Here is a 14,423-nt window from a genome sequence, read left to right on the forward strand (position 1 = left end):
GTTGTAATTGATGCCTCTTTAGTCCTCTCATTGTAAACAGCTAGAAAAAGTGGAAAATATGAAGAAAACCACTATTTCAGACACTAGACAATAGGCAGTGCAGGATTGTGATCTTTAGGGAAGAGATAGAAATGAGGTGAACCTTTTGACCACTCCAACTTTTGATTTCGCAACATTTTCCAGACTTGTTCAGGTTGGGGGAATCTAAGCAAACCACAGTGGTCTCACTGAACTGAGGAATGAGAGACTGAAGTTCAGAGAGGTTGAGGAAACATGAATTTGCAGGGCATAATACCAGAGAGGAGGGAACAATGCATAGAAAAGGCTCCAGGATATGCATGAGGATCCGCTTGCCATTAGCTGTCTGCTAAACTTGGCACTCTTAAGCTGGGATTCCATGAGGCCAGGCAATGAACAATTAATAGGGAGCTGTATGCTCTCCTCACACGGGCTAGGGGGTGTTCAAGTTCTAGCCAGTTAGAATAGAAAGACGTGGTTGAACACTTCGAGCATTCAGTAGAGATTCCAGAAATGGTATGCCCTAGGAGTAAGACTAAACTAGCCCTGGAGTATAAACTACTGTACACCTGACCTTAAAAAGCTTAAAAACAAGCCTTGAAAGGATCCAGCTTAAATGCAAGTATATTAACTGTCTGCTGAAACAAAACTCAACTTTAAAAAAAAAAATAAGATAAAATCTGGACCTGTCACATATAAAAGGCAAAAAATTACTAGACATGTGAAGAAGCAGAAAAGAAATGTGAACCATAACCAGGAGAAAAACCATTCAACAGCAGCAGACCCTGAAACAAAATGAGGGAATCATCAGACAAGTACTTTAGAATAGGTCTTTTAAATATGCTATGTATATGCAGGAAAAATGTATTCATAGTGAAGAAATAAGTGGAAACTGTAAAAAAGAACCAAATAGAAATTCTAGAGATAAAAATTAAAAATACCTGAAATGAAAATTTCATTGATGAGCTTAGTATTAGATTAAGCAAGTAGAAAATGTATCTTCTTATATTTCTACTTCATATCTGAACATGAAGTAGAAATTTCTACTTCACAACTGAAGTTTGAAAATGTGTATCTATTTTTTGCCTGAACATGAAGAACAATTGAAATTGTTCATTATGAAGCTCAGAGAGCAAAAAGGCTAGAAAAAACATGAACAGTGTTTCTCAGACCCATGGGGCAGTATAATGTAGTCTAGCATACATATAATTAGTGTCATAAAAGGAGAAAAAGTGTTTGTAGAAATATGACTGAAAAAAATTTTAATTTGATTAAAAAGATAAACCCACAGATTCAAGAAGCTCAATGAATTCCAGGGAAGATATACCAAAGAAACACACACTAAAGCACATCATAATCAAATTGTAAAAAAATCAGTAATAAAGAAAAAAATCTTAAAAGCAATCAGAGGAAAAAGCACATATTACAAATAGACAAAGATAAGAACATCAGATGATTTCTTGTCAGAAACAATGTAAGTCATAAGACACTGGAGATGTTGACCAGACAGAAGTTCAGATCTCTGTGAAGGAATGAGAGTGCCAAAAATGATGAATATTGGGGCACATATTTAGGGCCTTTCTTCTCATTTTTTTTCTCATTTTTCTTCTCATTTGTTATTTCAATAATAACAGTGCATTGTGAGGTTTGTAAAATGTATGGGAACAATCGTACAAAAGACGGGAGAGGGTATTGGAGATATACAGTTGTAAGATTCCTATTCATGCAGTGATATAAGGTAATGATTTAAGTAATATAAAGATAGACTGTGGGTTGTTCAAGTGGTACATCAAGAAGACATAACTATCTTAAGTTTGTGTACATCTAAAAACAGTTTTAAAGCTCAGGAAGCAAAAAGTTTATAGAAATGAAAATAGGAATAGAGAAATCCATAATTATAGTTGGAAATTTCAGTACTTTTTCCCTCAGAAATTGACAGAACACATGAATAGAAATTCCATGGGAATATAGAACACATGAAAAACACTATTAGCCAACTTGATCTAAATGACATTTATAGAACACTCCTCTCAACAACAGAAAAATGTACATAAGATCAGAAACAAGACAAGGATACATGCCCCAGTATTTAACATGCTGGAGGTATTAGCCAAAGCCAAAGTCAAAAAAATAAAGTAAAAGGCATACAATTTTAGAAGCAAAAACTAAAACTGTATAAAAAAAGGTGAACCATAACCAAATGACAAAATTATTTATATAAAAAATCCTAAAGAATCTACAGAAAAATCCTATAGAATTAATTCATGAATTTAGCAAGGTTGTAGGATACAAGATCAATATACAAAAAATGAGTATTTATATATGTCAGCAAACAATTTAAAAAATAAAAAATATGACTTGCAATAACATCAGAAAACATAACACACTTAGGAATCAATTTAATGAAAGATGTGCAAGACCTGTATATGAAATACTACAAACAAGTGCTGAGAAAAATAAAATATTTTCTAAATAAATATGCTAAGTTTATGGATTGGAAAACTTGATAGTGATATTGTTAAGGTGACAGTTTTCCCAAATTGATCTAGAAATTCAGTGCTACCCAATTAAAGTACCAGCAGCCTTTTTTGTAGAAATTGGTAAGCTGATTTTAAAAATTATATGGTTATGCAAAGGTCTAGCATAGCCAGCAATTTTTTAAAAAGCATAATTTTGGATTCTTTCAGGACTTATGTAAAGCTATAGTAATTAAGACCATGTAGTATTTGTGAATGGATAGATGTTAAATCTCTGAGGCTGAATAGACAGACAGACAGACAGACAGACACACACACACACACAGACACACACAGTTAATTGACTTTTTGACAGAGGTATCAAAGTAACTTTATCATAAAGGATGATCTTTTCAAGAAAAGGTGCTAAAACAATAGAATATCTATACAAAAATAAATAAACTAGAACTGTCCCCTAACACAATATGCAAAAATTAACTTAAAATGGGTCATATACCTAAACCTAAAAGTTAAACCTCTAAAGCTCCCAGAAGACAACATGTAGAAAATCTTCATGGCAATTGGAATAGGTAAAGATTTCTTAGCTGGGACACAAAAAGCTCTAACATTAAAAAAAAATGATGAACTGGATTTAATCTAAATTAAAAAACAATATGTTCTTCAAAAGATACCATTACCAAAAAAATGCAAAAATATACAAACTGGGAGAAAATATTTGCAATACATATATCTGACAATTCAGAAATATCTAGAATATGTAAGGAACTCTTATTACTCAGCCAGATCAGTGACTGGGACTGGAAATTGGTGGGGCTGCAAAGAAGCATGAGGAAACTTTTTTGGGTGAATGGGAATGCTCTAGTCTTGATTGTGGTGGTGGTTAAATGAGTGCAAACATTTATCAGAACTCCTCAAACGGTACACTTAAATTGAGTGGATTTTATTTCATGTAAAATATAGCTTAATGAGGTTGATTTTTAAAATAATGTAAATCTTTGAATTTGAATTCATTTCTTATGATTTTGAGACAGTATACTTATTTTTGGAAATATATGAACAATTTTATTTTAAAATTTTGAAATATGCTCTTATAGAGCAGTTTAATATACTCATGGTATGTAAATTGGGTTTCTTAGTTCTTGTTATATCATTGGTGAACTTCCTAATTAGTGTCTTGCTTCTGTGATAGGTAACTCAACTAACAGAGAAGCTGAAGAATCAATCAGAAAGCCATAAACAAGCCCAAGAGAATTTACATGAACAGGTGCAGGAGCAGAAGGCACATCTTAGAGCTGCACAAGACCGTGTCCTTTCCTTAGAAACCAATCTCAATGAATTAAATAGTCAATTAAATGAAAGCAAGGAGAAGGTCTCCCAGCTTGACGTACAGGTGATATTGAATTATGTTATTTAATATGAGTTTATACGAATAAAGCACCATTTTTTAGCTATCATATTTTTAAATCTGATACTCTCCTTTCTTTTGTCTTACCTATTAATATTAACAAATTGAAAATTAGAATTAGCTAAAGGTTGAATCCAGACAGTTAGTTAAAGTTGGTTAAGCATTCCTGTTTGCCTTTTTTGTTTTTTATTTCCTACTCTTCTGGTAAAAACTGCCCCCTGAAACTCCTGGACCCTGTAACTTTGTTTTGATCAAATTCTTATTATTGCCTTTGAAGTTCAAATTAGTTTGATATTATACCTTTAGATTTCTTTGTTAAATATTTTCAATTTTTATTTTTATCTTGCCATATAAGTTTGGTTTTTAAAAAATGTCTATACATAGCACTGTGTTCTTTCAGAGACCAATGTAGCAGTCTTGTTCAATGAACCAGTCATGGGGTGGGAATTAGACATATTTTTTTTCTCCTTTCTCATCACTGGCTTCTTGTTCTGTACAATAATAAAGAAAGTTATATAAATTTTTCCAAACCTTAATTTTCTTTATTTTAGGAGAATTATTCCATTAGAAATAAGAAATATAATAATAAAATACTATAACAGGTATATTTATTAGAACTTGGAGAGTACACATTTTTTTTCAATGTAATAATTTGTTAGGTGAGCTACATGATAACCCAATATGTGGATGTTGAAATTAAGAGAGAGATTGAGAGGAAGGGAAGGAGGGAGGGGACAGAATATGAATGAATGAATAAATAAGACAATATTTGATTCTATGTGCATTGTAGATCCTTCCCTTTATAAAAGATTGCCCCACCACTGCTATTCATTTGATTTTAGTTATTATAACTAGGTCAGCCAAGTTTGTTATTATCATTGCTTCCATTTTCCCATTACAATAACCACTTCTTTGCCTTTAGTCCTTGAATAATAGTAGCTATAGGTATTTTTCAGTTTTTGATGCTTTTCTCAAAAAGTGTTTTAACTTCTTTTTGGACTTGTGTTAGTTCATAAAGTAGAATGTATAACAAAATACTTACAAATCAAATCCAAAGATACATTAGAATGTAAGACTTTTCTTTTGAGAGTTAGGACTCTTGATAACTTCTAGTGCTTTAAGGGATGGAATTTTATGAAGAGAATGCCAACCAGAACTGCCTGGCCAAAGGGTACTGGCTGTGTCTTTCCTTTACATTACACTAAACACAGGCAGTTAAGGTAATATTTTTTTCTGGAGGGTGCATTTAATGATACAAATGTGATTTTAAGCTGCTTCCTAGTTTTGAGTTCTGTAAAATGCCTTTTGATCCCTTCTTCCAAGATACTTCCTAGTATGCAGGATCATGACAGTGTCAAGGTTAATTGTTACACATCTGGCAGCATATCATGAAAAGGCTCTTCACTGCTCTTACTGTTTTAAGGGCTTAAATGCAGAAGTTGTGACAAGCCATTGTAGCAATTGGCACCTTCTAGTCAAGTCTGAACTTACTGTGTATAAAGAGCTGGAAGAGGGGCTGGCTTGGGTACATGGACACATTTTTTTCCCCCATGAGAAGCATTTCTGAAATAAGGTAAACTGGTAGAACTATTAATAAATTCCACCCAAATTTTCTTTACACCTAACATCACTTTGGAAGATGTCACATTAGTTGAAAATGCCTCAAGATCATGAGAATTATGCTCTTAAATATTTCATAAATTTTTGATTCCTCAGATGAAATATCTTACATAAGTGAAACTGATATCTGCAGAAATATATTTTTCAGTCTATGTTATATATTCAATTAGTAGATTTGCTACTTATCTTTTAAAGTGTAGATTTCTTTAGTTTTCACTTTCAATTCACTGTGATGCATATACCTTGATACAACCATTGTTTCTGTGAAAATTTAAGTATTTAGTTCTTGAAAAAGAACTTTAGATTTTTTTTTCATTTCTGCTTAAGATTACCCCTAGAGTGTAAATTTTAGATTTCTTCTGTTCATTGATCCTCTCTCCAACCAAAGAATGCTTCCCTTTTACCACTGTTTTAAGATTCTTTAATTGCGAATGTGTTTATCTTTTTGTACTTTTGCTTTAATTATTTGAGGTGAATTGTACTAAAGTTATTTCAATGTTTAAAAGTTTTCACTTTGATAATGACAGATTTTTTTTGCCTGTTTGATTTTATTTAAATCTTATTATTGAAAGCCTTGAGTTTTTAATGAGTTGTTTTTTAATGCATTCTTTTTATGAGCATCCAAAGTAAAAACTTTTAAGTGAGAAATTATCAGGGAATACTGAATTTCACAAAGAAGTTGCAGTTTTCGGTTGTCATAGTTTGGTTGTTTTGGATCCTGGATTTCTGGAATTCCTAATTGTCTTTGGAGCTTCATTTTCTTTGGCGCACATTTATTTGATCTTATAGTAGGTAGACTTCAAATGTCTACTTCTATAAAGTGGCCCCTTTCATTAAAAAAAGCATACATTTATTTCTTAGAAAAGGGGTACTATAGTATTTTGGTACCATATTATTTCATCATTTATGCAGACATTGTTAGCTGTCTTCTTTCCTACCTATTCCTGTTTTGGGGATTTCGACATACATATTTTTTTCCTTTTTTTTTTTTTTGGCCAAAGGATTTAATTTTTAAAATAATTCAGTGACAAAAGCAATGTATGTTCAAATAAGGGAAAGTCAAGAGTGAAATATGAATTAAATAACTTGTAAATTTTGTTGCAGATTAAAGCCAAAACTGAATTATTGCTAGCAGCAGAAGCAGCAAAAACTGCCCAAAGAGCAGATCTTCAGAATCATTTGGACACAGCCCAAAATGCATTACAAGATAAACAGCAGGTATGGGGACCCTATGCAAATTAATGCCATATTCTAGATATTTGGTAGGTAAATTAATTACAAATGTGTAAACATGATAACTAGTTTTATATAATCTTGTTATTATACTCCTTAATTCATCCCTGAGTTCAGAATCAGTTGAGTAGTGTATACAGGAGTCAGACAGATAAAGATAAATCAGCCTTCTTTTTGAATAAGTCCAACTGGTTTGCATAACTTAGAGAGGCAGCTATAGTTGGGCTTCCTAATAGTGTATTTCTTCCCTAGCCTACACCTTGGTGTGGATCTGAAACATTTACTCCTAATTGTTGCTTCATCCCATCAAATGTCAGTGACTGGGAAAGAGAGCTCCACACCTGTTTTTAGTAGGTATGCTAGTCCTGCTTGGAAGAAGGAAAAGAGCACTATGTATTCCATGTCAATTATAAGGGTTACTCTCCTTTTTGGAGGGTAGAAGTAAGTGAGGGGCTGGAGAAAATACAGAGGTTACTTTTCTCACTACTTCTGATGGAATAGAAGCTTCCTGCTTTACCTCCAAGGTCAAAACGCTGGTAGATTTTTCTTACCTTTTACCAGGTATGAAATTTTATAATTTATTTTTCATTCAAGATGTAATACTGGTTATTGATTAATTTTTTAACAATACATAAGTATATCAAGTTAAAAAAAAACTTTCCTATGCTTACCCTTTATCCCAATCCCATTTTCCTCCTTAGTTGGAATGTTTACTATTAAATTTAGTATGTATCTTTCCAGCCCTGTGTAAGAATTGAACAAAAATAAACCTACATATGCATATATGTGTGTGTGTGTATATATATACACACAAAAATACACACACCAATATTTTTCTTTTATGCACATAGAATCACACTATATATGTTGTTCTGCAACTTGCTTTTTTCCTTGACAGTACTGCTAAACACATCTAGAAAGTGTTTTCTAAGCATGAGATCAGAGTAAGAAAATTATAAAGGAAATAAAACTTTTATGTGGTTAACTTGTTTTCAAAATGTAATATTAATTTATGGCATTTATGTGCTACATTTTCCTATTATCCTTCTAGAATTGACCAATGACCATTAGTAATTATAATGAGTATCTTGTTTATTCATGTTGTCACTTTCAGCAGTTACTGCATTTAGTTAGCATAGTGTTCCATGTAGAAAATGTGTATCAACCCATATCATGTTTACTAAAGGATCCCACTGGAATTCAGTTTTATTCTGGCTGAAAGTTAATCAAGTATTTAGGTTTTATTGAAGAGTATTTGAAACATAAGCTAAGAGCATTGGATATATAGTTCATCCTCAAGGTTTAGAGAGTTGTCATCAGGTTTCTCAGATATTTAACACAGGTGTGAATTAAATAAAGTCCCACAAAAAACGGTGAAAAAAAATAAACACATAAAAGTTTAAACTATATCTGTCAAAAATATTGTTTACAAAATTTTAAAGTAAATAGCAAAAGGACAAAAAATTTTCTGAAGTATGTCTGATGAAAGGTTAATATCCTTTGTGCCAGTTTGAATGTTTTATGTCCCCCCAAATGCCATCATCTTTGATGTAATGTTGTATGGGCAGACCTATCAGTGTTAATTAGATTGTAGTTCTCTGAGTGTTTCCATGGAGATGTGCCCCACCCAACTGTGGGTGAGAACTCTGACTGGATAATTTCCATGGAGGTGTTGGCCCGCCCATTCAAGGTGGGTCTGAATTAAATTACTGGGGCACTATATAAGATCAGACAGAAGGAGCGAGCTTGCTACAGCCAAGAGGGACACTTTGAAGAATGCACTGGAACGGAGAGAGGAGCTTCAGCTTACAGAGACATTTTGGAGATGGCCATTGAAAGCAGACTCTTGCTGCAGAGAAGCTAAGAGAGGACAAACACCCCAAGTGCAACTAAGAGTGACATTTTTGAGAAACTACAGCCTACAGAGGAACGTCCTAGGAGAAAGCCATTTTGAAACGCAACCTAGGAGCAAGCAGATGCCAGCCACGTGCCTTCCCAGCTAACAGGTTTACCAGACACCATTGGCCATCCTCCAGTGAAGGTACCCGATTGTTGAAGGACACTTTACGGCCTGAAGACTGTAACTGTGTAACCAAATAAACCCCCTTTTATGAAAGCCAGTCCATCTCTGGTGTTGTATATTCTGGCAGCATTAACAAACTAGAACAGATTTTGGTACCAGAGAAGTGGGGTGCTTTTGCTGCTGAGTTTGCAAATACCAAACATGTTGGAGTGGCTTTTTAAATGGATAGGGGAAGATTCTGGAAGAATTGTGAGGAGCTTGATAGAAAAGGCCTAAACTGCTTTGAAGAGACTGTAGAAATATGGACTCTAAAGATACTTCTGATGAGGCCTTGAGCAGAAATGATGAATATGATATTGCAAACTGGAAGAAAGGTGATCCTTGTTTTATTTTTTTATTTTTTTTTTCCCTTCAACTTTGTTTATTGATGTACTGAACATGAAAAAGTACAAAGAATCCAAACACAAAAGAAAACATGTACAGCCTCTTAAATACTCAACAGAATATATTTTCTATTCCAACAGATGTGAATTAAGTCATACTGTACAACTTCAAATAAATACCAGCCTTACATTTTATTAAGTGCTCTGATAAACGCTGTAAAGTGAAGCACAATTTGCATGCCCTCTCATCAATACCTTGGTTTGCTACAGTAGTATAGGAAAGAAGCATGTAGCTGCTGTTTTCCTGTGAGGGAAACCTTTTTTTTTTTTTTTTTTTTTTTTAAGTATATACATGTATTTTATTTTTTAGTTTTATTTTTCTTTTTTTTAAATGCAGAAGGTTAACTGTGACCATCTAAATGCACCTAAGGATATGAGAAAGTGCTAAGCCAATTAATTTCTGAATAGCATTGAGTGGGTCAGCATGAAAACTCGCTTATTCACTTTAGCACGCGCCTCACAGTATATGTACTGTACTATACTGAAAATTTTATAACTACAATTTTAAATAATAAAAAGTAAAGCTCAAAGCAACTGCAAAGATAATGTACAACTATGTTATGCATAGCACATTGCTTGTTCTAAGGGGAAGCATGTGAGCATCTCAGTTTATACAAAAAGCAGGATGTAACTATATAGTTCTCAGTGCATCCTGATGAAGGCATTTTTTGCCTTCAGCTTTTTTGAAAATTTATTATAAGCTAGATGCTAATCAGAAAATATTTTGTATTTTTAAAATTTCTTTCATACATGGTAAAGACTTATTTTATTATTTCCCCAAATAGTGGTTTAAGCATCATACAAAGTTAAATTTCAACAGCATACAGATATTTATGATTTTTGTATGAAAAATGTAAGAAAATTTGTTCAAAGTATGAGTATGGTTATACTCATTTCTTTTTTTTACCACAAACATATTTATAAACGAAAATGTAGCATCACCATAAACAGCTGAAGCTAGACTATCTACAGACAAAATTAGCAACAAATCTGATGCACTGTAAATTCAAGTCCTCAGGACAACAAAAGTGATTAAGCAAGACCTCAAGTAACAATGTTAATGCCATTTACAAAGGAAAAAACTGATACAAAAACATTCAAAACCTGAACATCACTTGGCATGTAAGGGAAAAAAAAATCAAATTAGCTGAAAGGTTCATAAACACAAGGTCTTATTTACATTACACAAAGCTCGGGTGTTAGCCTTCAACATAACTTTCAAAATACCTTCAAATATATCCAACTCAGATCACTTTTGCCGATTTGCTGCAGTACAAATCATGTGCAACATCTTTTTTTCCTTAAGACAAAACAATTCTTCAAACAATACTGCAAGTACATCACTAAACGCCATGAGCTCTATCTGAAGGGATTTCTTTAGGAAGAACAGATTTTTCCCCCATCTCTTGGTAATTTATATTTCTTGCCTGCTTTTATATATTCTTTTGTAAATTTTTTTCATTTGTTTCAAAATCACAAATCAATGTGAGCCACCTATCACATAATAACCAGGATGATCAGACACTCCACTGGTGATTACAAAAATGAAACCAGCAGTGTTTCCCCCATTGATTCTACTCCTTTCATACAAAGATCTCAAAAGTATTTTCTACATCATAAATCTTTCTAAATTTTCCAACCACTGCAAATTTCCTGGTAAATTTTAAAAGCTCACTAGGTGTCATATGAAGAGATTTCTCAAAGTATTCAAGTCAAAATATTTGTTCCAGGACCAGTAAAAGTTTCTCCAAATTTTCTTTTTTATAAAAATAGATGCTTTTTTTAAACCCACATCAAAGAGGCTCTTATCTCTTTGGCAAGGTACTGCTTTACGAAAAGTTCTCCAATATTCTTACAATAAGCGTTTATAATGTAGCTCCCCCCTTCCCCAACCCAAATCATAATTGCAAAATAAATACTGTTTTCAACTTTATAAATAAAAATGTAAACTTCAAAATACTTTTCTTAAACAGACATAACAGCAGTGCTTTAAATGTAAACCAAACACAAAGCTAATCAGAAAAAGAAAAACGAAGGGGGAAAAAAAGACACAACCAACTGAAGAGTTACAACACAATGCCTCAATATTTACTCACAGGTTCAAGGCAGTTATGTAAAAAGAAAAGAAATGTCTTCCCTTAGCTGAAACACTTTAAAAGGTCCACCTTCTTCAAAGAAGGCAATAGAATGCAATGTGACAGGTAAAAACCCTGTACCTCTTGTCCATATTCAAACATAAGAGATATTTAAGAAGTTTTAATTCAAATACTAGCAATAAAAAATCTCACATATTTCTTAGGATGCTAAGTAGTCATTTTATCCCCATCTCAACACTGACTTACAGACATTTACTAATGTATAAAGTTTCTCTTAACTTGCCTTTGTTGTATAGTTTTCATATATAAATGGACTGAGGACAAGAGCTCATTAGGCTTTGTGCGTTTTGTTTGTCTTAAAGGAGACCTGCAGTACTCTGTCTCCCAGACGGTATCCATTGAGGCTAGCTATCGCCATGGCAGCCTCATCATAGTTTGTCATAGTCACAAATCCAAAACCTTTGCATTTATTGGTGTTAAAGTCACGGATGACCTTCACGTTGGTGACAGCTCCAAAAGGCCCAGACATTTGCCACAGGATACTCTCATCTGCATCAGGAGCCAGGTTGTACACAAAAATACACCACCCTGTTCCTGGGTGCCCAGGGATATTAATTCCAGCCAAACTGGTCATTCCATCAATGGTCATTGGAGAAAACCTCTTTACTCCATAAGCCATATTGAGCAGATTGTCCAACCAGTGACCTGGTCAACAAGAATACGGGAAGTAATAATGCGTCCATATTGTGAGAAAAGCTGTTCCAACTCCTTCTGAGTCATAGTTTTTGGAAGTCCACTGACGTATAAATTTGCATCTCTGATAGAAGCTGAACTTGGGTGAGCATAGGACACTTTTATTGTTTTGGTTTGAAGTCTCAATCCATTCAGCGTGTTGATAGCTTTCTCTGCATCCTTAGGGTCAGTGTAGTTCACAAATCCATATCCCAAGCTCTGCCCCATTATTTTGTCTCTTACAAGCTTACAGGACTCTATCTCACCAATGCTCCCAAAAAGACTCTTTAGCTCCTCCTGTGTCATGTTCTGAGGAAGGTAATTGACTATTAAGTTGGTCTTGCTGTCCTCTGTATTCCCAGAATCAACTGGTGATGAGCAGTTGTTGTTTATGGTGGTGGGACCATTGGCTGTGTTATTGCAAGTTGGCCCATTAGACAGTTGTGTTTCCATGGCAGCAATTACCTGCTGCTGCGACTCAGAGGTGCAGCTACTACGGCTCACGCCGCCCGCCGTCTGCACAGTCACGGCGGAGGCGCTCCGGGAAGGCGGACTAGAACCCGGCGGAACCCCCGCCCCACCGCGCTGCGCCGCGCTGGCGACCGCCCTCCTCACCTGGCCGGCTGCTGCCTCAGTCGATCCTTGTTTTAAAGTGGCAGAGAATTTGGCAAAATTGAGTCCTGGTATCAGATGGAAGGAAGAATTTGAAAGCGACAACCTGGAATACTTAGCTGAGGCGATCTCCAGACTACGTGTGGAGATAAACTTAGAACTGAACTCTTGTATTCAAAGAAACAAGAAAATGATGGTTTGGAAAATTCTAGGCTTCCAGGGGGTGGATCCCCAGAAGCTACAGCCCAACATGATAATTTAACTAAACATGGAACCCAGCTGCTGTTTCAGTACAAACCAACATTGAAAATGGAGTTATCCAGAAAGGATTTGTGGAAAGTTCTATTGTCTGATGGCTTTGACCCCTGTGTGCTTCATGCGAAGCCAACAGACTTTTTGCGAGATCTTTACAGACAGAGTTGTTGCCAGTCTGGACTGGAGGAGACAGATAAGGAAAAAATTAAAGGAAAATTTCTTCAAAGACAGAGCCATGGAGGTTGAGGTCTGGAGTCCAGAGGTTTAGGGCTGGGAGAGCCGAGCAGCCCACATGCATGGAAAGGGTGAGTTGGCCCTGGAGGTCGAGGATGGGCCTTCCACCTCAATGCTCAGGAAATGTTCTGTCACCCCAAGCCCCAAAGAGGGCGGAGCACATTCCCAGGGAACTGGGGGGAGTCTGGCTGCCACCACACTGTTCTGAAGGGGCTGTGCGTGTGCCCCGGAGATGGAAGGGAATTGGGGTGCTGTCCCGATGTTTGAGGAGGGTGGGGCCGAGTAGGTGGTCTCCCCAATGTGTGGATATGTTGGAGCACTCAACCCAGTGTTTGGAGAGGAAAGGGCTGCAGCAAAGGCCCTTAGGAAGGGTTAGACTCCCGCTCTCTCAAGCCCCAAGGATGCAACATCATTCTGTAAATGACTCTCAGACTTTGAAATCCAGTGGAGCTTGTCTTGCAGGTTTTAGGAACTGTTTTGGTCCTGTTAACCCTGTTTTCCTTACTCTTTCTCCTTATGGCAATGGTAATGTATCCTATGAATGTCCCTCCTTTGTATATTGGAAGCACATAACTTGTTCTAAGTTCACAGATCCACAGCTAAAGGAGAATTATGCCTTAGGACTGACCACGCCTGTAATTGATTTTGATGAGATCTTCTACTTAACTATTGTTACTGAAATGATTTAAGTTTCTGTGATATTGTTGTGGGCTGAATGTATTTTGTATATGGAAAGCTAATGTCATTTTGGGGTCCAGGGGGTGGAATGTGCCAGTTTGAATGTATTATGTCCCTCCAAATGCCATTATCTTTGATGTAATGTTGTGTGGGCAGACCTATCAGTGTTAATTAGATTGTAATTCTCTGAGTGTTTCCATGGAGATGTGCCCCACCCAACTGTGGGTGAGAACTCTGACTGGATAGTTTCCATGGAGGTGTTGGCCCACCCATTCAGGGTGGGTCTGAATTAAATTACTGGGGCACTATATAAGATCAGACAGAAGGAGCGAGCTTGCTACAGCCAAGAGGGACACTTTGAAGAATGCACTGGAACGGAGAGAGGAGCTTCAGCTTACAGAGACATTTTGGAGATAGCCATTGAAAGCAGACTCTTGCTGCAGAGAAGCTAAGAGAGGACAAACACCCCAAGTGCAACTAAGAGTGACATTTTTGAGAAACTACAGCCTACAGAGGAACGTCCTGGGAGAAAGCCATTTTGAAACGCAACCTAGGAGCAAGCAGATGCCAGCCACGTGCCTTCCCAGCTAACAGGTT

At 35.7% G+C, this 14,423-nt stretch overlaps 1 protein-coding gene and 1 pseudogene across 1 annotated transcript in view; one reads left to right on the plus strand and one right to left on the minus strand.

Moving 5' to 3' along the window:
• EEA1 (early endosome antigen 1) overlaps positions 1-14,423 on the plus strand; it is a 160,792-nt gene that overhangs the window by 112,891 nt on the left and 33,478 nt on the right. Inside the window, exons 15-16 of the mRNA XM_037845172.1 lie at positions 3,685-3,885; positions 6,625-6,738. Of these exons, the coding sequence (XP_037701100.1) occupies positions 3,685-3,885; positions 6,625-6,738 (315 nt within the window). The remainder of the gene's footprint in view (positions 1-3,684; positions 3,886-6,624; positions 6,739-14,423) is intronic.
• LOC119541339 lies at positions 11,588-12,515 on the minus strand (annotated as a pseudogene).

The sequence above is a fragment of the Choloepus didactylus genome, chromosome 8 (assembly GCF_015220235.1).
Source record: "Choloepus didactylus isolate mChoDid1 chromosome 8, mChoDid1.pri, whole genome shotgun sequence".
NCBI lineage: Eukaryota > Metazoa > Chordata > Mammalia > Pilosa > Megalonychidae > Choloepus > Choloepus didactylus.